At 31.8% G+C, this 27,647-nt stretch overlaps 1 protein-coding gene across 1 annotated transcript in view; it reads left to right on the top strand.

Moving 5' to 3' along the window:
- The window catches only part of LOC145313315 (uncharacterized), a 75,535-nt gene extending 69,767 nt beyond the window's left edge, over positions 1 to 5,768 (top strand). The window contains exons 14-15 of the mRNA XM_080152661.1: positions 122 to 616; positions 1,059 to 5,768. Of these exons, the coding sequence (XP_080008787.1) occupies positions 122 to 616; positions 1,059 to 1,181 (618 nt within the window). The 3' untranslated portion in view covers positions 1,182 to 5,768. The remainder of the gene's footprint in view (positions 1 to 121; positions 617 to 1,058) is intronic.
- Positions 5,769 to 27,647: the final 21,879 nt, after the last annotated feature.

Raw genomic sequence — 27,647 nt, forward strand, 5'->3', positions numbered from 1 at the left:
ACAAAGATTTTAAAAGATCACAAATGCATGTCCTTGACAATTCTTAGGAATGGGTCGGATGGATGTATGTCCATACTCTACTTATTGAGTAGTTAGGATTCTAAACATGATATTATTCTAGGTATCTCCACCACCAACAAATTCCACCAGCGACCCAGACCTGGGAACTGCTCCAATCGGTGGAGGCGTTGGAGGAGGGGGAGGAGGTCCTCCCCACCATCCTCGCAACAGTCCCTACAACTCTACAGATGTTCCATCAAGTAACCATGGAACCCCTCTGCGCACAAATCCCAACGTGGGGCATGGCGCGGCACACCATGCGGACAGAGCGGCCCAGCTGGACCGCAGTACTCCGTTGCTCAAACAGCACAACCCTGCACACCACCCATTGGCCGCGGGCAGCCATCCTCTGGCGACCGCCGCCACAACTAGTCATCCCCTGGCCCAAACGGGCCATCATCCGTCACAGATGGGACATCATCCACAACTGGCGGCCAACCATACGCCACCGGCGGCGCCAGCCGCAGGCAATCATGTGTACGCGGCCGCGGGAAGTAACCATGCTGCCCGCCACCAGTTTACCTCACCTCGCACACATATTAGGGAATCTACTAAGGTATTTTTTTAAAATCATAACTTCTAGTCAGACAGTTGTCAAAGATAATCGTAATTTAAAATTAAGATAGAATTTAGATCTAGTGCACGCGTTTTTTCTTCAGTAATGCTTTCCCTGTGCATCATTGGATCTTGGCTATTTCATATTATTTATAGGCCTTCTTATGTCGCTTAAAATAGCGTGTGAGCATTGCATGTACGTTCAGCCATTTGGCAACTACCAGACTTGGAAATTCATCTATTTCTGGAGATAATCGTTACCAGCAACATTTTACTGTGAACGGCACTAGATCCTAAAACTTTGTCGGAAGTCGGTGAGGAAAAGTAGCAACTAGAATAGCTAAAAAAACAATTGAATTTAATATTTGGAAATAATGATTTTTTTGAAAATTGACCTATTAGCCCTTGTGATTTAAGTATCTGAATTGATTTGTTCTGTTTAGGATATAGTAACCGCTGTGACGCACCACCAGGATATCAACGGGCTCAACACCGTGTCAACTGTCGCTCTCAAGGACGTTGACGTTCAGATATCTGCCTTGTCCGGGTACGAGACCTATGTGTAAATGGTTCTAGGCCCGGTACTGCCCATGCCCCCACAAAACCCACAAAGTTATTTATTAAAACAAAACTAAAAAAAACTACTGAGATTACATTGTCTCACTGATACACATTTTTATGCAAATTGATTCATTTCAAAATAAATTAAAAACCCCAACAAACGTCTTGAAAACAATCGATCTGGAATTAGGTTAATTTAAAGAACAGTTGTGTTGAAAAATTTACCGAAGGGAATAATTATAAAAAAGTGAAAATTTAAAAGAGTTTTATGAATCATAGATTTTTTTAGTATATTTGAATTTGCTTAATTATATTAGAATTTAGAACTTTTATCTTACTTTTTACATGTTTTCAGTTCTAGTAATGTACAAACTTAACAAGTTCCACCAACATGCAAAGTGCTAAAGAAAGGCCATAAAAAAGGCCTTAAAACCCCCAAAGAATTTTGGAGACCAACTATGTAATTATATAAACTATTTAAACTAATGGTTTCCCCTGTATTATGCAGCATCACTAGGAATTTTATACTCAGTTTTTCAGCATTCTATTATTAATATAGAAGTTTGTATGTAAATAAATATAGAAAATAGATGCTTGGTGTTAAAAAATTATTAAATATTTAATATGCCGTTTTTATTATAATTACTTTGAGCGCAGCACAAATTTAAAATTTCAATATGTAAAAAAAGTCTAAATGTTCCTATTTAAAATTTCATTTTTTTTTATAAGTTAATATCACATTTTAATTAAAATGTACAAATATCTATAAATAAAAATATAAAGGGGGAGGTAGATTGTGTTATAAATACGTAAAAGTGTGAGTAAGTTTCCAGTCAAAAGCAATAATTAAGTCCAACTGTTATTAAATATGCGTTTAATTATACTATGAGTTTTGTCAATATTAAGAACAGTTAGATTTAATAATCGCTTTTGACTGAAAGCTTGCTCACACTTTTACGAATTTTTAACACAACCTACCTCCCCCTTTTATGTTGAAAAATATGAAAAATTGATTCGTGATTTGTGCTCAGTTTCAAAAATAATTATCATTGAAACAAAACTTGTTGATTGCCTAAATAGAGTCTGGTTAAATATTTGAATTACTATGAGTATGCATAGCTGTAGTAAAACATACATACAAACCTAATTTTATCTTTTAAAAAAAGTCATTTTGTTTTAATTTTAAGCACAATGACTTGACTTATATTTTAAAGGATTGGTTCAGTTTATTTTTTAAAATGTAGAATTTATCTAAAATTTCTATTTTATGATGAAAATTGCTTGCTAAATTATATTATATGTCAAATTGTTAAAAGAGAATTAATTTATTAACAAGTTTGCCCTGTCCTAATAAATTATTTTATTCTTTTTCCATTAGTTAAAATGAATTTCAATTAAACGCACAAATATTTTGTGGCGAGAACTTTTAGTTACTTTAATTTGAAAAGTTCTCCGTTACTTTTAATTATTTGCTCATATATTTTATTAAAAATGGATTACTTTTTGTTTCATAAAATTACTACTCACAGTTAAAGATGAAGCACATTAACTCACCATTGAGTCAACTTGGCACAACCCTAATTATTATCATTATTTTATTCTACTTTTGTTTAGGTTTAAAATAAAGTTTTATCAAAAAAAAACTTTAAAGTTCAAAGTTTGAAACGTGTGATTTTTATTACAAGAAACAACGATTTCGGAAAATTAGATTTTATCAATTGTTAAATAATAACACAAATTAATGTTGTTTATTTTCTAGCTGTTGAATTATTATTCTGTATTATATACTTTGAATAAATGTTAATTAAATATGTTAGTCACAGATAACATATAAAGTTAAGCAAAATAGGATAAACTAAAGAATATTAATAACTATTGCTACTAAATTTTCATTTCTACATAACTGTGTTTAGAAAAAGGCTTTAGGAATAATTTAATCATAGTTATTTGACTTTATATGTTGTTTGAGACACTAAATGCTTTCAATAATCTAAAGTCACATTTTTTCTCGGGTTCTTAAATTATACTTTTTAAGCTTATCTGTAAAAAAAATTTCATTATTTTACATATATATACAATTATACAATACACTTAATATTTTAAAAAAGCATAAAAAATTACAGATAAGTTTACAAAACTAAGTAGTTGGTATAGTTGTTAGATATATATTCATATAATGAATATTGTTCTCTATACAGTTTCAAATTATAATTATATTTTGTGTATATTTGGTGAGAGAATATTCTATAATTATATATCTGTATGTTAGTCTAGCTAGCTTGTGTGTCTACACTAGTTATCACATCTATAATTATTGCTTAGGATAACAAACCATACAAAAACTAATGTACCATATCAATAAATATTTTATTATATGTACAACAAATCAACTAGTCCTAAGTTGTAATTATAAATGAATAATTCTAGTGTATTAAAGACAATCAGGGGCTAGGCATAATTTTAAGATAAAACACAAATATTTTAATTTTCAACTATTGTTTATAAAAATGTTTTCAGCTAAAAAGTTGGTATATAATTATACATACAACACTGTAGAGAAATTTGAAGCAAAACTTAATTTCATGTAAAAAGCAGTTAATAGCTTTTCTCATAAAATTTAGTTTATAGAACATAAAAACTTTTTAAACTGACTACATTTTCACAAAATTTTCATATTATAACATAGATTTTTTCTAGGCCTGGGGCACAAAATATCAATAAACTATTTTTTTCCTTTTTATGCAAAAGTTCCAACAGACAAGGTTAGAAAATTGGCTTTTTCTATATCGAGTTAAAATTTTTTGTTGGAAAAAAATGTTTTCTTAAGCTTTTAATTTTAAATTTTATTAACTAAAAAGTGAAACATTTATGCACAATTTTTTTTAAAAATATGAAAAGAAATGTTTTCAGTAATATTAAGTTTGGTAAATCTCCGGTTTTATTTATTGAAAATTCTTATTTCCTTTACCTCGTAACTTATGTAGAAACTTTTTAATTTGAGAAAACTCCGTTGCTCTAAACTTTTAGCTTATTTCTACTTTACATAAAGAATTTAATTGTTATTTTTTCATGAATTGCTTTGAAATGCCAAATGCCTATATTCTTGTGTTGTATGCAAGCCTACTACTTCCTACCACAAAAGCCAGAATTCAATCACAAACATAGATTATCGTTTCCCGATAGTTATACAATTTCAATTACAAATTTTATATTTGTGCAAATATCTCCTTGTTTTTTTTTTAAAGTAGTTTTTAAATTGAGGTGCGTGTGCATAAATGTTATTGGCATGATTATTCGTTACTAAAAAAAGATAATTAATATTTTTAACCCAGCCTAGCTCTCTCTAGTAAAAAACAAGTAAATAAAAAATGAGTTAAATGTTACAAATCAGTCAAAATCTAAAATCATGCCTTTTTTATTTTGCTGTTGTATTATTTTCTTAAGTGTAATTTGCTAGTTTGTAGATACTCAATGATTACGGTGCTAAATAGAAACTTATGTTTCATTGGCTTTGCTTTTTTGTTATAATTTAATTGTTGTTAATAATACAATTATATTTAGTTTTGGCTGTGTGGTTAAAAAAAAATGTGCGCAAAGTAGAGGAATTTTTATTTGTCTGTTGAAACATTGAGTCCAGTTACAGCTATGTGATACTTTCAGAATTTATATGTGCGCCCAATATAAACAAATATAAGTATTTTAATTAAACAAAACAAAAAAAGAAGTAAGAAAAAGATTAAATTATGATTATATGCCTTTTTATTAGTTTTAGCATAGCATTGTTTTACAGGCGTGCAATTATTATTATTATTATTAATTATTACTATTATTGTTAGTAGAGTTATTAGACTGTAATTTGTGAAATTTTTATTTCTTAAATTTTATTAAAAAGAAAACAATCTATTGGCCTACTTTTCCAGAGGGCGCATTTTTATTATGTAACAGTTAAAACTAAATGTGCTATCACCCTTTAAGCTCACAAAGTTTTTTTTTCTTAATGTGATGAGTGAAGAGGGTGAGGGTATGTTTCTACTCCCCTAAAACACACGCCATAGTTACATTTATTAATCAATATTAAAATAATCACATCAAAATTATTCTCCTTAAAAAGCTCCTTGTTCTTATTCCTAGATACTATTGATAAAATTTATTATAACTAAAAGTTTATAAAAAAAATCCTCCAAAAACAAAATTTGTGGAGCTCTAGGTTTTGATTAATTGATTGATTTTCCAGAGCACCATTGAATACATAAATATATTATATATAATATATATTCTTGTCTGTTTATCTAGCCTGGGCTAGCTCCCCTCTCCTACAAATATAAATATTCCTAAAATGTCCTGCATCAAAAATGATGTCATAATATTATTAAATATGATGATACATAACATTCCAAAACTATTCATTCACAAACTTTAAACTCACCTCATAACTATTACAAGAATAAATAATGTTATAAAAGAATTAATCAACTATAAATCAACTTAAATCTATCCATATCTTGTATTTTATAAAGTTTGATTTTACTATAAATTTTACTAATAATGTAATTATCTCTTTCTTCCTTTGAAATAAATTCTCATTGAAAATATTTTAGTTTTTTTTTCTTTTGTGTTAGATAGTTAATTTGTAAAAAGAAGCAAGGATGAAATTATCCAGAACGAATCAGTTTGGTTTTAGCAAAATTAGTTACTGGACATTGAAAAAGTGTCTCAAAAATCAGCCATGTGACGTCATAAAATAAGGGAGATGAGAAAAGTGGGAAAGAAAACCCATAAAAACGAGATGGACAAGCACTCATTTTTATGACGTCACATGGCTGATTTTTGAGACACTTTGTCCAGTTACTTAAATTATAATCTTTAATAATAAGTAAAAAGAAAAAGCATAGTAAAAAGTTTATAAACACTTTTATTGTTAATAAAAAACAAAGTACAATTTCAATGTCCTTTCACTGTTAGAAATCTTACAATTTAAATTAAAAAAATGATTTTTCGCTAATATAAATATTAAGATTTTTTTAGAAGTGACAATGAAAATAAAATTATAATTACCAAAGTATTTTTTGCACCACTTTTTTTTTGCCAGTGCATAAATACTTGGAATCATTGTTTTTTATCATGCACACTTTTTTGGCAATAAAGAGGAAGGTAGAAATAAAACTTGATAATACCTTTCCAAAACATGAAATGGGAGGGGGGGGGGGGAGTGGGTATTTACTATCTACGGGAATGTTAAAGGTAATCCGGAAAGGATATTAAAGAAACTTAAAGGGTAGGGGTGCACAAATTGGAGAGTAAGCAACCTTTAGAGGTTTAAAGGAGTGGGAGATATAACTGTAGCAAAAAAAAGAGAGAGAAAAAGTTGAGATAGTGCAGGGTGGGGTGTGCAGGGTGTGCAAAGGGGTGTGCAGGGGGGTGTGCAAGTATCTGAATTATGAAAAGTTAGTATTGCACTACCTTGGTATGCATTTCTTAGCACCGTAGCTAGTACAAATGTCTTTCTTATAGGTTGGGTTGGTTATTAACACTAAGACGAAAATAAGAAAAAAAGATATATGGCTAAAAATAAAATCGGAAGGGAATAAATAAATAAGTATAGATGCATAAAACAGATAACTGCCTGTGGACCTTTTCATATGCTATCAAACTAATTTCTGCTCTTTTGTACCGACTTGGCTGATTTTTAAAGACCCAATTGAGAGTCGAAATAGTGTCTCTACCCCGTGAAAATTTATTATTATATATATTTATTATTTATAGGGCAGTTATTTAACCCCTGCCCTATCTATTCTTTTACTTTAATTGGAATAACAGATAATTGATTAGAAGCATTTTTGATTTAAAAAGGGTATTACAAGTTTAGCATCATAAAAAAGTTGCCTAGTCGAGAAATAAGTTTAAAATAAAACTGACTAGTTTGTGTTTTACTTTAAGTCAGTTAATGATTGGGTGGTACATAGTCAAGGACGTACAAAGGGGGGGGGGGGGGGGAGTGGGTAAAGTGGTAATAACCTCCCCCCCCCCAAACGAATTTGGGGGCACTCCCGAAATATTTTTCATTTTATCTCCCCCCATTTAAAATGTACCCCTACCTTGGGGGTGCCTTGGTCACCACCAACCATTTAGGTGCGCTTTGCGCGCCATTTTACCCCCCCCCCAAACTACAAATTACCCCCCTCCTTAAAAAAATTTTACCCCCCCCCCCAATTAAAAAAGACTCCCCTGTACATAGTAACAGTGTTCAAATTTTCACTAATATCCTCAATTGACACTTGACCACGTCCCTTCAGATCCAAGAGCTTAAAAGGTTCGCAACGTTGGTCTTTGTCATTCTTGTTTTGATTGCACTCTTAAACACTATGCACTACAACTTTATCTACCTTTTATACCTTTATCAAACACATACCATCATTCACCATCATAATTTTTTTGAGAAAGAGAGAGGGGACAATGGACTGTTTATTACACTAGTCCCCAAAGTTTTATAATTGCGTGTTCTTATTCGTTGGCTTATCAACTTTTGGGACCTTTACTGAATTTTGATTGGTTGGTTTGTTAAGTTCAGCGTTCAAACGTTTCAACCTTTTAATTTTAATCTGCTGAAGTGGTAATTTTGTGTGTTATCATCAATTTGTCGGTCATTGTCAAATCACTTTAGATCCCTGATAGTTTTTATATCAAATAATATTTTCATTGTGGAATCTTTATATGCTTAAAATATCGTTATATTGGCAAAAAATGATATTTTTTCGTGTCTATATTATATAAGCTATGGCCACATTTATTTAATTAGAGGTGAAATAAACCCTTAAATTGTATTTAGTCAGAATATCGACAGTTTTTACAGTGCACCTTCTACTATTTAACTTTGATTTTAATATTGTCAATTCTATAATTATCTTTATAATAAAAATTTCATACATAATTGATATTTTAAGAATAATTTGCATAGATTTTCTGGAAATTAGTTTCTATTTTGGGGACGACTGCAGATTTAGTACAAAATCTCGGCTGCCGCGCAGTAGCTACAAAGAATTCGGCGCTACATAACTGAATTAGCTATAAAAGCAGCTGGGTGTCTATCTCAAGGAAATATAAACGGAGGCAGCTGCCGAGCCATATATATAAACATTCAAACTATGCTATTCTTACTTTAAAAACTCAGATTACCATTTAATCGACATTTGGTTATCGATTTGAATTATAAGTCATAAATTTCATTACCACGAGTTAACCAACCAAAGAAACTGTAACCAATATAATTAGTAGGAGTAAAATCTAATAATATTAATTATATTTCATCTAAGACCTACAAAAATGTTTTCTCTACAAACATTCTTATATAAATACAAGTTGCAAAAACACACTCTTCCACATTGCAAAATTTGATTTACCTTTCGCAAAAATTCATTCCACGATGTCAAAGGAGAGGAGAAATAGAAAGAGAAAAGAGAGAAGGATAGAAAAGAAAGAAAGAAAGAAAATGAATGGGGGGGGGGGGGCCGGGGGGGTGAGTTAGAAACGGAAATTAAATTTTGAAATTTATTTGCCATATATTAAAAGATGTGTAAAAGAAAGACAACTTCTAAAATTATTTTCTTTTAATGCTTTAAATCAATTTTGAAGGCCTTTGAGATGAATTGTTAAAGAGATACCTTTTAGACTAACACAAATTTTTTTGAGAAAATTATTTTCTTTTCTTAAAGACATACTTATACAACAGATTACTACAAAAATTAAAGATAAGTGCTGTACATGGCGCTTCTTTGCCGTTTCCTAGATAATTGTAATTTCCTAGATCTTCTTTGCCTTACGTATATCTTCTTTTCTGTTTTCTAAAGCATATTTGCTGTTCCCTAGAAGTTCTTTGCTGTTTTCTAGGGCATATTTGCTGTTCCTTAGACTTTTTTTTGCTTTTTTAGGATATCTTTGCCATTTCCTAGATCTTCTTTGCCATTAACCAAATCTTTCTAGATCTACTGAATCCTTTTCTAGATCTTCTTTGTCGTTTCTTTGGGCTTCTGTACGGTTTTCGGGATCTTCTTTGCCATTTTTCTAGAGCTTTAGTGCCGTTCCTTAGAAAAAAATGGATTTACCTGGATTTTGATGAAGACCACCCTCCCTAACCCTGAACAGATTCAAAAAAGTAAAATTTTAAAGGGTTTTCCAAGGGCGTGATGGGGTATAATACAGACAACAAGATGAATGTTTATTTTTCTTTTATTTTTAGTATTATTGCGGATATTTCTCTAGTTTTTCCAGAGGGTTGAACACTAAGATATATAAGTTTTCCGGACTTTTAAAGTTAGGGGGAGATTTGAAATCTGCATCAAATTTTGAGGATTTTTTTTTATAAAATTAGTTTTTTTCTTAATTCTTTATCTAAAAGCGGAAATGCAATTAAAGTTAATTAATTTTGGCATCTGTGATTGGTGGATTTAAAAAATCTGCGCTCTGATTGGATGGCGTACATCATTCAACCAATTAGAGCTCAGGTAGTTTAAAATCCACCTATCCTATTGGTCAAAAACAAAAAACGAATTTTATAAAAAAAACCTTAAAATTTGAAGCAGATTTCAAATCTCCCCCTAACATTAAAATTCCGGAAAACTTATATATCTTATTGAACACCCCTTTTGAACGCCCCTAGTCTATATAGACCTACAATAAAGAGTATTATATAAATATTATTATAGGCTTTTAAACTTTAAATTCAATCCTAAAAAACCGTTCCAGTCTAACGTACTTTTAAATAAGCCCAAATGATTGGTGGCTAAAGTTGCAAGTTAATTTGTGCCTCTACTGTAAATGAGAATTAAAATGGCGAAGTTTCATGGTGGAGCGTAGTTAAACAAACTAAATTACAATATGTAATAATAACCACACACAAATACATTCTATAAATACAGCAAGTTTTTGGCTTAATATTTTAATCCGTTTTTAAATTTATTAAAGTCTTTTGTTTAGCCCCGTGATGCCGAAGGCACGGGATAAAAAACTGGGTTTAATCTTATAATTGTACATTCAAATATTCGTAGAAAACTGGATATAATACAATGCTAGACATAGTTTTTTCATATGGATGAATTCCGGTTCTAATCCAAAAGTATACAAGAAAGTTTTTTTTATTGGAGTAAGACATAATAAGCTGCTGAACTGATTGGGTTTTTCATTTCAGGTGGACCTTATATTAGTCCAATACAATTTAAAATCAACTTAAAGGAAAGGAAAATTGCTTTTCAAAAAAATTTCTTTTGTTCTAAAAACTAATTTAGCTGTTATGAGTAAACTTGACAGGAAGTTAAATTTCTCCCTCACGTAAAATAATATTTTTTTATGATGAGAAACAAAAGGCAATGTTTCTTAATTTAGTTTTTATACTTTTTTCATAGAAAATGTTATAAAAGTAGAATTTTACTCAATAATTTCTATTTTCTAAAATGAGTTTAGCTGCGAGCACAGGATTTTTTTCAGAGTGTTATTATCCTCGAGTGGTGAAAAAGGGTTAGGAAAGTCTTTTCCTATTTTTTTATAAGTGGGGTGTTAAACTCCTTTTCTACACGCTGCTGAATGATTCTTTTTAAGTATTTCTTCTAACAGTTTTGCACCGAATTACTAGACAACCTTTTAAATACTCCTCTGTTTCTTCAAATGCCGATAATTATTTTGTAATTTTTTTTTTACTGAACAGTTAATAAAAGTGTGAAGCTCTTATAGTGCCTATAAAAATGACGTCATATAAATGACAAATGATAGGCCAATACACAGACTGAATTACTATTGGCAGGCCAATATACATTTTAATTGACCAATTGTAGGCCAGTATGACGTAATTTTTATAGGAATTATAAAAAGCTTCTAAAAGTGTACATTCTTAAAATCTAAAAAAATAGTTTACCTTAATTCTCTTTTGCTTTGCGGACTCTTTAAGTTTATTGTCTGTGTCTGTCTAATTTTAAGCGTCGCTTTTAAGGATCTTTTACTAAACAGTCCATAAAAGTGTACATTCATAAAACCAAAAATAATTATTTAAAATAGAAATATTGAGACAGACGTCATAAATTATAAAAAGGTATTGAAAATGAAAATATAAAAGAATTTAACTTACACAAGTTAATTGTTACTCTAAACAAAAGAGCCGTTATAGTATCTCAAATCGTTATTGGACTATACATGACCCCCCCCCCCCTCCCCCCCACCTAAAATTCGAGAGAATGTCCGTCTGATAGGATGTCCATCAATCTATAATGACACCTCTCCTATTAGTATTCTCCTTTTTGAGTTTCTTTAAAAACAAAGTTCATCTAACCCCCAAGTGATTTAAGTGATTCTCCATTGGATGTTTGGTGCACTACTGTCAAAGATTAAAATATGTACCAGTTTTTTCTCATTCTCTGACACATAAGATAGATTAATTATAGAATTATAATTTCATAAATTAGGATTTATTCAATAGCGTAGTTTTGAAACTGTCTTTTTATCTATCCGCTGTTTTATATTTTAAGATAAATTATTCAATTTGTGTTGGTTTGACTTTAAAACAGCATTTGACATGCAAATTGTTTCAAACAGTTCAAATATTGAAAAAAGACCAGCTTTTTTACGTAATATTGTTTGATAATAAGTCGTTATGCTTTAATCAGAAGAAAAATGCTATGATAATTTAAAAAATAGGTATAGAGTAGACGTGTAATACCCAAATAAGCAAAATTGTAATAGTTATTTCTCGCATCGTATTATAAACGGCTTTCCGCGGATATAGAATGTACAATTATGAGATTAAAACCAGTTTTTTAGCCCCGAGGTGCCAAAGGCACCGGCTAAAAAAACTGGTTTTAATCTTATGATTGTACATTTTTATATTCGTAGAAAGCTGGATATAATCCGATGCTAGACATAGTTTATTCCGGATTCGAATGAATACGAGAAAAATAATATTCTTTACTTTAAAATTTTTGATCTTCAATTATTTTAACGTTGAATTTCCGACTGTTTTATTTGTTGGGCTTCTCCTTTAGGATGTTGTCATCCTTGTTTATTACCATGTGAAAATGAGAAATAAAAATGTAAATAAAGGTAGTTTTGCATTGGGTGAGCACTGAGCACTAGTGGGTAGTTGCTTCCACTGAGCTTAATGCCACCAGGAAGGGAACATTATCGGCTGTGCATTACACTAGTCCCCATGTTTTCATATTCGTTGCCTTAAAAACTTTAAGGACTTTAATTGTATTCTGATTGGTTGGGTCATTAAGCTGAGTTTCCAAATGGTTTAACCACTAAGTGTAACCTACAGAAGGGGTGTTTTTGTGTATCATAATTTGGGATGTGCATCAATTTATCGACCATTTTCTTTAGATCCCTGACACTGCACGCCAGGCATTTACACATATGACAATTAGCCAAGTAACTCAAGAATTTGTGATTTTAGTGGCTAAGCAAATCTATAAGTGATTGTGCCTGTCTGTCTTTCTGTCTGTCTGTCCGTCTGTCCCTTAAGATCTCGGTAACCACTGAACCGATTGGATTCTACTCTTCAGGGAATATACCTACTGGTTCTGTAGTGGTTTTAGGCCTTTTTAAAGGTGTGGGACACCCCCATATCCCCTCCCCCCCAAAAAAATCCCCCCCTAATTTTTATAATTTAATGGTTGCAGCACCAGAGGTACTTAATCTTTTTTTTAATTACCTCTTGGAACAAGACCCCTAGAGGCTAGGGGCGAAGCTGCTAGTTAGTAAATAAAGTTTTAGAAAAAGGTGCATTTCATTAATGAAATTACTTTTAAGACCTAAACTATTATTTCAAAATTTATACATACAATGATGCAAAGTTTATTTCATTAGACATATTGCTTCTTAAATTTGCTGGTACTTTGACCAGAGATGTGTTATATACAAAATAAATTTAGAATACCTTGAATACAGTTTTTACCTCCACAAAGCTCAAATGTTAAAAAATTTCAATTCCTGAAGACGAAGAAAGTCCCTCAATGACGTCATAAAAATGAGGGATGAGGAGAGGAGGAGCGGGAAAGAAAACCTCCAAAAAAGAGATTGATAATCCCTTTTTTTATGACGTTACATGCTGATTTTTTTAGGGACTTCTAATTTTTGTTCGTCTTCTAAATTCCTTTTCCCCTGGTGCACGCAAAGCATGCATTTGATAAAACTTTATCTCTTTTACAGATTACCCACACACACACACACACACACGCACACACACACACACACGCACACACACACTCACACACACACACACACACACACAAAGAACAATTAATATATTTTGATTAGATGTTTTATAAGTCTTGAAAACGTTCCTTTCATTGATTGGTTCGCAATAGTTCGAAAAAAAGGATATTGTTTAAGGACATACTTAGATTTTTTGACTTTATAGTGATGCTTCTTTTAGAATATTGTACCTTGTTGTCCTTGGAATAATTGTTCAAAAATCATATAAAAGGATAATCATATGATAAAAACTTTTTATTAGTAAAACAATTAGAAAACAGCATATTTAAATGGTCGCACGGAATTCCTGGTAACAATAATAGAGTCGCTACGCTTTATGATTCGTAATAATCTGTTACATTAATCAACATGTACAGATTATAAGTGATAGGACAATTCTAACGTATCTAAATTTACGTTAAAAACTATCGCTCTAAAACAAGGATGACAACATCCATAAAAGCGAAGCACTGAAATGATAGGACAAACAGACATTAACACTTGTATAGTGTCAGAACTGAATAATCAGAATATAAATGTATAAGATTCGAAGCAAAATTGTAAGTAAATTTGTTGAAAATTTGCTTGTACAGAATAATGTTTATGGACATACTTACATTTTTAGCAGGGATCGGAAGCCTCACGTAAGCCGCGTGTAAGCCTCAGTGAAATCGTGATTTTATCACTATAAAATTCAGCTGGATGTATAAAACGGCTCTTTAGCAGACAATCCTTCTTTCTGAAATTTTTTTCTTCTGCTCACAAGCAGGTTTAAAACTGAGGCTTATGCGCGGCTTACGTGAGGCTTCCGATCCCTGATTTTTAGGACATGATTATAGAGTTACTTCGTTTATGATATTGTATTTTGTTGTCCCAGGAATCAGTATTCCAAAAATCAGATCAAACGGATAATTAGATCACATAAAAATTTGTTGTTAAAAAAGTAGAAAAAAAGGACGTACGGACATTCTGGTAATGATTATAGAGTTGCTACGGAGTCTAGATCGTACCTAACTAGTACAGGAATTACCATGCAAAGTTTGAAATCGATAGGACAATTCTAACATGCCTAAATTACTAAAAAAGCTATCCGTTACGTATAGACGTGCGTACGTACTGACCTACCCTAATTATAGAAAAGCTTTGCTTTTAATAATACCTATTTTCTAGCTAAAAGATTATTGGGGTATATAATTATGTTTTGAATATTAAACTGTCACGGATTCAGTGATGGACCAATGGATATTAATTCAAACCTCCCCCAATATTCATATAGTTAATAATTTGACTTTGTTACTTGGAAATTGTGGGGGGGAGGAAAGGGTTGAAGATTTAATCCGTCCCCTTACTCCATGTTAAACTGTGATGGGAGTGTTTATGAATAATATGAGAGCTGTGGAGGACAGATTATGAATAATAATATTCAGAGCCACCCATATTAAAAACAAACAAACACTTGGGAAGTCACCACCAACCAGGGCTTGGCAGCCGCACGTTAGCCGCCAATTTGAACTCTTTTGGGTGGTTAACAACAATTTAATCAAGAGAAGTATTGCCATATTAGGAAAAGGTATAGACATTCATCTGGTTTTTAATAAAACGTACAAACCGTCGATTTTCTTGTTAAGGGTTACTGACAGGCGGCTGCCGAGCCCTACCACTAACCATTATGTAAACACAACCAAATAAACAGAAGAAAAAAAGGAAATGGCTGGAATATTTTTTCTTCGCCCAATAATATTCACAGTACTAAAAAATAATAATATTAAATGTACAGGTTTGATTTCTTACAAACAATTTTAAACCAATACTAAAATAAATATCATAAACTTAATACAATTAATTAAAACTAGTTATAATTTTATGATTATTCATTTTAATATCCACGGAAAACTGTATATAATACGATGCGATAAATAACTGTTCTATTTTTTTTTTATTTTGCTTCCATATAAATTTCTTTCTTGTTCTTTCTTCTTCTGTAGAGTCATTGACAGAAACCATACATGTAGCGCAGCTACTCTATCACAATATTCTCAGCTCACTAGGTCAACAAAATGATTGTCTATTCCTCTCAAAGTCCCTATTTGAGCACTGAACACCTATGATTTTTCAATTTAATTTTAAAATAGGGGGTTGTGTGTGTGTTTGTTTGTTATAATTGGTAACATCCCCAATTACTTTTTCTTGATTTATTTTAACACAATGTATAAGGAGGGGGTGTTCTTTGCAAGCAAAGCACTTAAAGGGAAAGTACCAAACATTTTTATCTAAATATTGAAATATATTAGAAAAGTTTTGCTATTATTGAATGAATGAAATTCCGAAAATTCATAAAATCATAAAGAAAGACGGAATGAACTCCAAAACTTCTCATTCATTAACATTGTACATCTAAAAATTTATCTAGCACCAGTGTAGCATATGATTGCCGCGCTCCTCATGAGCATAATTGTCCTGGCTGTACATTATTATGTAAGATTGTGGTAGAAAATATGTATTGAAAATCTGTTGTTGATCAATGCTTAATGAAACGAAAAGCCATTTGGACACAAATAAATGATTTCTAAGGGAAATATCTTACAGAGGCGAGACAAGTGAGCTAAAATAGAATGGTGGCAACATAATTTTGAGCACTGCAAAAAAAAATGAGAAAAATTGCTAAAAAATTCAAGAATCTCAATTTGAACTTTCATACAGGAAGGGAGAAGACACTCATTCACCATGATTTTGTCAAAATAGTAGTGTAAAACCTTTTCCCAGTAATTCTAATCAACAAATGTGATACTTTTGTTCATCATAACTGAGGGGGGACATTGATTTATCGTCTATTGTCCTAATAACATGAGTAAAACTAAAAAAAGGTTTAATATGCATTTAGACTTTTAGAAAAAACAAATGTGCACTCTATCTAAACTCATGTGGAATAATATGAGGAATTGTAGGGCAATCAAGATGAACGTAGGTTTTTGGAAATTTTGGGCGGTTTCTATTTAGTGTCTAGTCGAGCCACAACCCACTCCCCCATCTTATTTTGATTAAGAAGGAGGGTTCTGTTTTACTATGGGTCAGGTTAGGTTATATTTAGCACAGAATAGAATCGCAAGATTGTGTCACCGCAGGTATCGGCCAACGGGTTAGGGCCTCAACAAGGTATAGACATAACGAAAAAATTCATCTTCTTATTTTCCATCAAATTTTCCATTGCTTGCTTGGTTCTATGAGGGGAATAATCGAAATTTAAAGTAAATACACTTGTACCAAAAGTTTTCATTTCTTATTGGTATGTTTTTTCATTATTGATATTTCTTTTTTTTATACCAAGAGACTTGCGTTCATTACCAAGTTTATAACCAACTCAACAAGTTACTATAAAGTAGGTTTGTAACTTGTTGATAAATCAAAAAAATAAAACCTCATTTTGAAGTTCTGATCATTTTGGTTTGAGAAATAAATCATACAGGCCAAATGGTTGAAAGAGATATAAAATGTTATACCTTACCTGAACAATTTATTACCGCTATCATGAAATTGAAGTATAAAAAAGGTTTTCGATCGATAACTTTTTCTATAAGCTTTCTCGCTTCAATATTACTCTACTCATGGATGTTGTCATCCTTGTTTTATTTTGTATGTGAAATGATGTGTTATGATTATGTATGCATGATGTATTTATAATGTCACATTATCTTAGAACATGGAAAAATAATAACCCACTGATATGCCTTTTATACTTTTCGGGAATAGTCCCTTTCGTAGCAACGCCCCTTAAGGGGCGATGCGTCGTATTTTTAAAATGGCCTTTAGTAGGTTATTTTAGGTTAGGTTAGGTTATATTGGGTTAGGCGATTGCCCCACAAGGTTAGGCAATTGGCCCGGCAGGGTTAGAGCCCCCCGCAGGGGCTAGAAATAGGAGAAAAGCTACTGTGAAAAATACGAAGAATCGCCCCTTAAGGTGCGTTGCCACGAAAGGGACTATTTTTCCTTTATACAAGGACGACAACAACCTTAAAAGCAAAGTTCAACATAGAGAATGCACTTTAATATTAAAGGAAGAGAAAATTGTTTACAAATCTGAGCAATATAAAGATTTGTCATTAAATAAGCAGCTTAGTTATTTGATATTTGCTATGGACGTAAAACGTTTTTAGACTTTTTAAATTCGCTATATTTTTTAATGTGTTGGGGCTTCAAAGTGTTTTTTTAGCCTAAAAAAAGGAAGTCTAATGGGGATTGCCAAAGTTGTTATATCCCCCCTCCCCTCAATAAAAAATGTACCCCAAAATCCGTTTAAATTATTACTTTTAGTATACAAACCATTTTTTATAGTTTTATAACAACCCCTCCACCCCCCTTCCTCCCAAAATAATAAGAAGAAAATAAAACTTTGACGTCCTTAACTTAAAATTTCATTAACAACCAAAGGAAAAAGCAAAACTGTCATGAGCGGTCTTGCTCAATATGTCACAAAGAACGTGTCCTTATTTTTGTGATTTTAAAAAAATTAACTAATCGGTGATTTTTGTAAGTAGTAGATGTAAAAATTTAGAATTTTTTTTGTAGACCTCCTATTATTGAAGTAATTTAAGCTTTAAAAAATTTTAAGGTACATAAACGCAACAAAAAAAGAAGAAAATATAATGAATAAAAATAGTAAGATCTTTAATTTGACACCTTACTTTTTGAATTCTGTTGAGCAATTATTGAAAGAATCTATATTGTTAAAGCCCGGTCAATCAAAACTTTGGGAGCTCGTCACGAATGGGTTAAAACAAAATCACAAAAGTTAGGACACGCTCTTTAAAGGAAAAAAAGGACTTTAAAAATTCTGCTAATAAAAGAAAATCTAGCCTAAGCCTACATGATCTACGAGCCTACACTTAATATATAAAGATCTCCATTCTTGCCCAGTTATATGAAAATACCTTCTCCTATGCTCGGGTATTTTCATTACTTTACAGATATTTTATTTATAGTACTTTGTCAAACTATTTATATATATACAAATCCTTATGTAAAAGTAGCAGGATGTCTTTCTGTCTGTGTTTTGGTACCGAAGGATCTACTAACCAGTGAACCGATATGGTTCTCCTTTACAATATAGCTTCTCATAGTTCCTGGGATGGTTTATAATTATTTTGGGAGAGGGTACAACCACCATTCCAAGAGAAATCAATACTAAAAAATGACTCCTCCCTCCAAAATTTTAAAAAAGACAGTACGAGGAATCCCTAGCTATTCGTGTCAAAATTTTTCATATCCTAGATACTTTATCCATATTTATAAGGTCCAGTATATGTCTGCTTACAGGCAGATAAATATAGATAAATATAGGAGGAAAGAGAGTATTAAAAACTGGGATTTTAAGGACAAAGAATCTATAATATATATTTATTTTTCACAATAGCTGTGTGTTATGAAACAAGGATGACAACATCCATAAAAGCGAAGCACTGAAACGGTAGGACAAACGGACATTAACACTTGTATAGTGTCTGAACTGAATAATCAGAATATAAAAGTATAATAGTCGAAGCAAAATTGTAAGTAAATTTGTTGAAAAACTGCCTGATACAGGATAATGTTTATGAACATACTTACATTCTTAGGACTTGATTAGCTTTTAAAAAAAGTCAAGGGACAATATGGCAGACTTTGACACTTTTAATAAATGCCAGATAGTTTACCTAAATAAGATCAATTATTCCATTTAAAAAAAAAGCATTTTGATTACTCTTATTTTTGTCAGCTTTTTTATTTGGGGGGAGGGGGGTAATCTTGAAATCATTTAGGCAAGGACGTCCAAGCTTTTTAATCTTTTTTTGTGGGGGGAGGGGTAAAAATTTAGAATTCATTTGTGGTGGGGGGGTTAACCCCTTTACCCCCCCCCCCAATTGGACGCCCTTGAAGCCCTCTCTTTTTTTTAATGCAATAAAGTCCAACTATTGAAATTATATGTCTACAGAATGACCAGCCAACTTAGAGAACTCTCTAATAATAGTTATTTCTCTCATCGTATTATTTTAATATTCGTAGAAAACTGGATATAATACGATGCTAGACATAGTTTTTTCGTATGGATTAGAACCGGTTCTAATCCACCGGATATTAATCGGTTTTGCAAGAATACGAGAAATAAAATTATTCAATATAAAAGTGAGTATTCCAAGTCCCTGCACATCGTGTGTGTGGAGAAAAAAAGGAATGCTTATTGCTCGCTATTAATCTTTATGATTTGCTAGATATGGAATTCCTATGTTACTCCCCAGAGAGATGATGAAAAAATGTGGTATTAACACTTAATTTGAAAATACCATCTTCCTCTAAATATTTTAGGGATCTTAAGGGATAGGACAATATAAGATAAATTAAAGTAAATTTCCAATGATGATTATCAAAATTGCCCCCTCTGTAGATTAAAATTATTGGTGAAAATGTTTAGACACTACTTAATTAGGAAACAACCAATCAAATTTCAATAAATTGTAACAAAAGTTTTTGGGTCAACGAAAAAGATTGATTTATTGTTGAGCATTTTTGATATTACTAGTTTTTTTTTATCAACCCAGGGGCGTCCAAGCTTTTTTTTGGGGGGGGGTAAAAATTTTTTAAGGGGGGAGTAATTCGTTTTTTGGGGGGGGGTAAAATGGCGCGCGAAGCGCGCCGCAAATTTTTTTTACCCCCCCCAAAATTTTTACCCCGGGGGTAAAATTTGCTTGGGGGGGGGTAATTACCCCCCCTGAAATCTGTTGGCAGGGGTAAATTTAGTTTACCCCCCCCAAAATTTACCCCCGGGCTAAAATTTTTGGAAGGGATAATTTAAATTTCATTAAATATATAGTAATTTTTTTTTATTAGAGATTTTTTATTTTGGGGGGGGGTATTTACCCCCCCAAAATTGTTTGGGGGGGGGTAAATACCCCCTCCTAAATGGTTGGGGGTGCCTACGGCACCCCCAGGGTAGGGGTAAATTTTAAATGGGGGGGTAAAATGAAAAATCGCCCCATTACCCCCCCCCCCCTTGGACGTCTATGTACCAACCAATCATATTTTTGAGATAATTAATATGATAACGTGTTTATAAAACTTGAGTACCAGTGTAATTTACAGTACTAAGTCCCCTTCGTCCCTGAAATGTTTTTTTTCATAGCTCATACAATATTACAGCTATGTTGTTGGGGTCTCAATGAAAACTTCATTACTTTACTCCTAATTTTCACAACTCTCCTAAACACTGGCAGCTACGCATCTAGAGGCCTCCAGGGAAATTTGAAGGAAAGAGTAAGTCTACTTATATACATATTTTTGTGGGGTTGGGAGCTAGTAATTTTTTTTCAAGGGTTGGCGGTCCAATTCCCCAAAATGGTTATAACACTTTCCAGAAGCTATGAGAAGCCACACTGTAAAGAAATACCCTATTGTTTCAGCGGTTAACGAGTTTCTTCGGTACACACAGACAGACAGACATAGATCCTGTTACTTTTTATGTAAGTATAAGAGCCTAATGTTGACAAATTTTCCTTGATTGATTCGTTACACGGATGTTTGACCAAATCAGATTGATAGGATTAATAAAATATTAATCATAATCAACTTTTATCTAATTTGTCTGGATCTTTATTTAATTAATGCATGCTCTCTTAATAATCCGTCGGTAATAGGAGCCGCAGCCGCGTGGTCTTACTTTTTTTGCAGCCGGCAAACTGAGCAATTTTGTAACGTTAGAAAATGTTGAATTTCGCGTGAATGTTGCAGTTCTGCCGTATAGCCAAAAGTGCGGCTGTCAAGTCTTGGCTTATAGTTTTCATATGAAAGGATCTTTGACCTTTCTTAATAAGCTAATTAAATGAAGGACAAATAACGTACTTTTTTAGCTTTATTATTTTCAAGGTTATTTAAGATTTTTTGTTTTGAAGTACTATTTTGTAGGGGTTCCAATACAAGAAGCTAATTTTTAAATTTTGAGGTTTATATTTTCCTTGAAAATTATAAAATAACAGGGTTTGTAATGATATTTAAATGGACATTCAACAGACACTGTTGACATATAAAATGGCTGCATCACTATAAATAATTTGATTATGTTGCGCTTTCATTCAAAGCTTGGATAAAGTGTACAAAACTCGGCTGGCTTCTTAAAAAAAAAATTAATTGCAATACCTAAATTATTTTTTAAAAATATTTATCTTCAAAAATTTAAATATCTTATGTTAATAATTCATCTAACTTTTTGAAAACCTTATTTTGAAATTCTGATGCCTTACAAGCAATCTTCCAAATCCTTAGTGAAACGCACAATTAAACTAAAATTTGTCCTCTATCATCTAAGGATATTACGTTAATTAATACCTAATGCAATACACAAACGACCCTTTGGTTGTAAGCTTTGAGCAATGCATTCCCCCCTAATCTTACTATTAGTGTCACCCGCCTGACTTTATGTTGAGGCTTTTCTATACCTAATTCTAATATTTAAAAATCTACCTCTGATCTACGCATCTGATCTTTCCTTTCATTTTTTTTAGCAAACACTCCACACAAAATGAAGGATTCAGTGTTTTGACAATGTTGCAAATGTTGGCTGATTTGCAAATACGCTATTATAATCTATTCATTAATTTTTTATTGAAGACAAGAAGCTGCGTTCCTAGAAAAAAAGCCTGAAACTATCCAAAGACCTAAGAATTATTAGCCTAAAACCTTCTTAAATCTATGTGAAGCTTCTGTAAAATGGAGAACTTAATAGGTTCATTTATATGCTTAACATGTTTAGAATAAATAACAAAGTAACCCTGTTGTTTTGTTATACCACTGATGGATGCACTTTATATTTTGTATTTCTCCTAGTTTTTGTTATAATAATGAGAGCACAAAATATAAGATTGATAGGATTACTCCTTTCTTCTACATACTCTACAAAACACTCACAAACACATCAACAAATTGTTATCATGATCTTGGGATTTCAGCTTCATGTATTGTCATAAAAACGTTTAAAGAACAGATCTATACTATACATGTATATACAGACAACTACCTCCCTTCCTTTTTAAATGATCTTTTTTGTCTGCTTCTAAATTATTTTCTACTACTTGACTGTGTTAATAAAAGCAACAGAATTGGTTGATTTTCAATGACCCAATAGAAAGGTTGCACAAGGTTGATGCGATGGGGAGATACAGTTATTTAACCCTTTCTCCCTCTAGTGTTTTACTCTAATGTTTAAAGGGTTAGATTGTGTCTTAATTTTTTTAAATTACTTAATACATAATTGATTAAGTTTTAATTTCATTAATGCTTTACAATGTTAAGATAATAAAAAAATATTAAAATACTTCAGAATAGAACTTAATTGCTTTTATTGTTGAATACTCATTGAATTGAACTTTTTAATAGGTTTAGACTTAAATTTTATTGGGTTAATCGTAATTAAGTATGAAAAATAATATATAAATAATAATATAAGTAATACATAAAATCAATAGGTATGATAAAAATAGTTTAAAATTGTATATTTTGCACATATACAGTTTGTAGAGGGAAGTAGTAGTGGTGGTAGTCAGGGAGGATTGGTTGGTACAAACTAGCAGTGTCCAAACTTTTCAACCAATAAATTTTTAGAAATTATTTTTTTTTCAAATTTGGGTTGTATATAATTTTATTGTTTATTTTCTTATCCCCTAAGATCCCCGGGTTGTGGTAGTAGTACAGCTTGCAAACTTCAATTGGTTATGCATACAAAACAGCAAATTAAAAAAAGCTATTAGCATTGATTTAAATATACACTAAGATTTACAACATTTCTAGATAGATAGAGATAGGGAGATAGAGAGAGAGAGAGAGAGAGAGAGAGAGAGAGAGAGAGAGAGAGAAAGAGAGAGAAAGAGAGAGAGAGAGAGAGAGAGAGAGAGAGAGAGAGAGAGAGAGAGAGAGAGAGAGAGAGAGAGAGAGATAGAAAGAGAGAGAGAGAGAGAGAGAGAGAGAGAGAGAGAGAGTTGGAGATAGTGAGAGATAAAGAGGGAGAGATAGATAGATAGATAGATAGATAGATAGAGAGAGAGAGAGAGAGAGAGAGAGAGAGAGAGAGAGAGAGAGAGAGAGAGGGGGGGGGGGGGGCAGAGAGAGAGACGGAGAGAAATTTAAGGGAATAGAGACGAGGAAATATTTATTGATAAAGATAGAAAAATAAAAATTAATGTAATATCTTTTCTGCAATAATTAATGCACACTTTAAAGTTGCTTGAGGAAGAGAACCTTGCAAATATAAAGTGTACAAATCATACAAATATATTTTATACACAAAATCCAATATATTTTATTTATATTCTATATATTACCTAAACTCATACAGACATAAATTAGGAATAAATTGACATTTAAGTATATTCTAAATCAAAGATATGAATCAAACTATTCTGTCTTAAACCACCCTTTATATATGTACTAGCGGCTACGCCCCTAGAGGCCTCTAGTGGCAATTTTAATGATTTTTTTGTTCAAGTCTCTACGATACTTATCTATGTTGCTTTCGAGTCTCTTTTCAAGTCACTACGATACCTAGCAATGTTGCGTTGAAGTCTACGAATATCTAGATATTTTTTCGATTTTTTTGCGATTTCTCTTTACCCTGGTACCCTCCCCCAAAATAGTTATAAACCTTCCCGGGACCTTCCCGGGACCTGTTAAGGAGAACCCGATCGGTACAGCGGTTATCGAGATCCTTCAACAGCTACTTCCATGACATCCAAACACATTGTTCCTTTAATAACTTAATATTATTGGTTGAAAAATTAAGACACTGATACTTTGTACAGACAAATAAAAAATCTACCTTTAATGTTATGAAGTCAACGAATGTGCGATCTTGTTTTAATTTGGGGCCGGCACATTTTCTAAATTTTGTGATCTCATTGTTTTCCTATTTTTAATATTTTTAAGGTTTAAACTTATCAATCAACAAGAAAGTCAATAACCTAAACGTACACTGTACAGACAAACCCAATTAATAACTAAGCTCTCAAAAAATAATACTATTATTTTGAACGAAATTTTTAAATTTTTTTCATGTTTAAAACTGCAAATAAGCAAAATGGCAACAAAAATCTGCAAAATCTTTTCTTTGAAAATAAGAAATGCCGAATATAAAAAGATTATCCCCCCAGTTTTATAAAATTCGCAGAAATGAAAAGCTTTTAGCAAAGAAAATAGGATTTTTGTGCGAATTCTTAGCTTAGGTGAGGAAATAGAATAAGAGGAAAATGTTTCTTGTGAAGTTTATATAAAAACATGAAGCTTTTATTTTACCTTAAAACTTTTATTATTGGTTTTCAGAATTTAATATAAAGTAATTTTTCTCAAAAGAAGTTGGAATACTTTTTGTTTTATATTTTGATGAATTTTAAATAATTCTTTGAATTATTTTATTACAGAAAAACAGTTGAATCCAAGTGAACTAGAGTTCTTTAGAAAAATACAATACAAAGAAGCAAATTTGCCACATAAAAATGATTTTGGATGGCAAGAATGATCAAATGTTTTCTTTAAGCTTAAATAATTTGGTGGTTTTAGAACATTTTTAACCTAAGGTATGAAGCTACTTGCAGCTAGGGGCGTTGCAGATACAAAGACGTTCAACCCTTTTATAATTATTTTTGGGGGGTGTTACAAAATTTAATTAGGAAGTGTAATTTAAGTTTAGAAACACCAAGATTATTTTAGGGGTTTTGTAGGTTTTGAGGGGGAGGGGGGTAAAAACCAGTTCTTTCCTTAAAAACTTTTGAGGGTAGAATTTTAATGGAAGGGGGTGCTGTTAGTTGAAATAAACCTTTATTACAAATATTTATCAAACCAATATTATGCTTGTTTGAAATGACCATAGCCATTACTGACTTATAGAGTAACTTCGTTACTAAAATATAGATCTGTAAGTACGACAATTATATGTTAAGTAATCCTGAGCCTTGCAAAACTTTTACATTCAAGATTTATGCTAAAAGTTGAGATAAATTATGAGAGTTGGAATCTTTTGTTACAGAGTCACAGATAAGATAAAGGTCGACTCTATCTGACTAGCTTTAATTACATATTTAAATTTTCATATTATTCATTTTTTTTCTTTTGTAATTTAGTAGTGCAACTACTTATGGATCTACTTGCAGCTAGGGATATTTAATGGAAGACCTCACATTTTGGTTTTAAAAGAAAAAAGAAAATTTTTTGTTGGGGGGATGGTATATATTTTTCCCCAGAGTTGATTCTATTAAAAGAGTGGAGGAATCTTCTCCCAAAAAAGATATAGATAAGAATCTTCATTGTAAAGGAGAACCATATCGGTCGAATAGTTATAGCAAAATCCATCGGTATAAACACATGGACATCCTTTTACTTTTACACAAACACACGAAATGCTTGAAGCTAAAATGATCTTACAAAAGCTTGATTATTATCAAAAGGTTGTACTAATCTTATTTAAAGCATCTTTATATTTACTAAATAAATGATAACAATTAATTATCATTATCTATAATAAAAAGTAGAATGATGTCTGCCCGTCAGTCCGTCTGTCTGTCCGTCTCTTAAGATCTCGGTAACCACTGAACCGATCGGATTCTACTCTACTGGTTCTGATGTGGTTTTAGGCTATTTTCTTGGGGCGTGGGACACCCCCAAAAATAAAAATCCTTTTTTTAGGCAGTTAATTAAAAAATAGTGGTGGCAGAACCAGAGGTACAATTTTTTTAAAAAATCATCTCTTGGGGCAAAGAGGCTAAGGGCGAAGCCGCTAGTTTTGTAATATAGTAATATAAGTTACTTTTTTATTGACTTAGTCTGTCTTTATGTCTATAATGCTAGTTCTAGCTCATAAAACCATTTTCCTCATGTACATTTCATAAATACGCTATTTTTAGAGACAATCTTCCTTGTTTTATACTAAAGGAAGCTCAAAATACTTTCCTCTAAATATGAATTTTTTACAGATAATTTTTTTGCTTATTAACAAATTATCACAGTACAAGTATGAACACCCAGTAAAGCTTAAAGTGTTAGTTAAATAATCATAAGATTTTTAGAATAATGTCCATAGAATAACGTATAGTATCATTATGATGTCAGCTACGACAACTTTAATTATTTTCTACTATAATAATGTCATCAAAATTTCGATAACAAGTAATTACTGACCGCTTTTATTAAATGCCATAAAGTCGACATAAACTATTGAAATTGTATGTTAACACAACACCTTTAGGTTCTACTGGAAAATAGGGGTATTAATAAAGCGGAAAGGTAATTATAAAAGTTAGGAATGAATGTAACATGTATGTGACTCGCCACGTCATACATTGCCATTAACTTTTTCAGACTTCTTTAGGAGCGAAGCTACTCTTTAAGTATTTGTCTCCTACTGTAGTACTGCCCACTGTTCGGTTTTCTCTGCTAATCTATTCTTATTAAATTAGTAGTTCAATTATATTTCTTGTTGTACAAAGGTACAATTACTCTTCATGAAGAAGGTAGCAAAATTTTTAGGAAGGTTAGGTACTAGTTTAATATTTCACCCAAAATGTTTTAAAATAAAAAATAGCATGAGTCATAAAAATGTATTTTTTTTCTTTCTTGTCCTTTCTTTCATTCTCATTGCTCTTCCCATTTCTCTTCCCCCTCTCAATTTTTGTCTTTATTTGAACCGTATCATTTTAAAAAGCTTCGCTACTCCTGGTTATAATTGTCTGTTTTTTATACTGAGAAGATTTCTGTTTGTAATGAATCTTTTTACCAACCCTGCTTTGCTTTCTACAAATTATGGACAGCTGTACTGAAAAGTAGCGAATATCCTTATAATAAAGTAACAGGATGTTTTTTTGTCTGTGTGTCTGTACCGAAGGATTTCGCTAAACGCTAAACCGATCGGGTTCTCCTTTACAGGGTAGCTTCTCATAGGTCCCGAGAAGGTTCATAACTATTTTGGGGGAAGGTACCACCACCCTCCCAAGATAAATCGCCTCTAAAAAAATGTACCTCCTCCCCCCCAAATTTTTTTTTTCTTTTTAAAAAGAATCTACATTAAAAAATAGGTTTTGAGATTCAACTTACCCCTCCTCAAGTGCCCCTAGAGGCCTCTAGGGGGAGTATCCGCTAGTTTTAAAGAAAGAAAAAGATTAGGGATGTGCTTGAATTGTATTTAAATATCATTCTGTAGATTATAATTATTGGTTGAAAATTTTGGGCACTGCGATGAA

The sequence above is a fragment of the Acartia tonsa genome, chromosome 3, assembly GCF_053477335.1.
Source record: "Acartia tonsa isolate MP-2025a chromosome 3, ASM5347733v1, whole genome shotgun sequence".
Taxonomy (NCBI): domain Eukaryota; kingdom Metazoa; phylum Arthropoda; class Copepoda; order Calanoida; family Acartiidae; genus Acartia; species Acartia tonsa.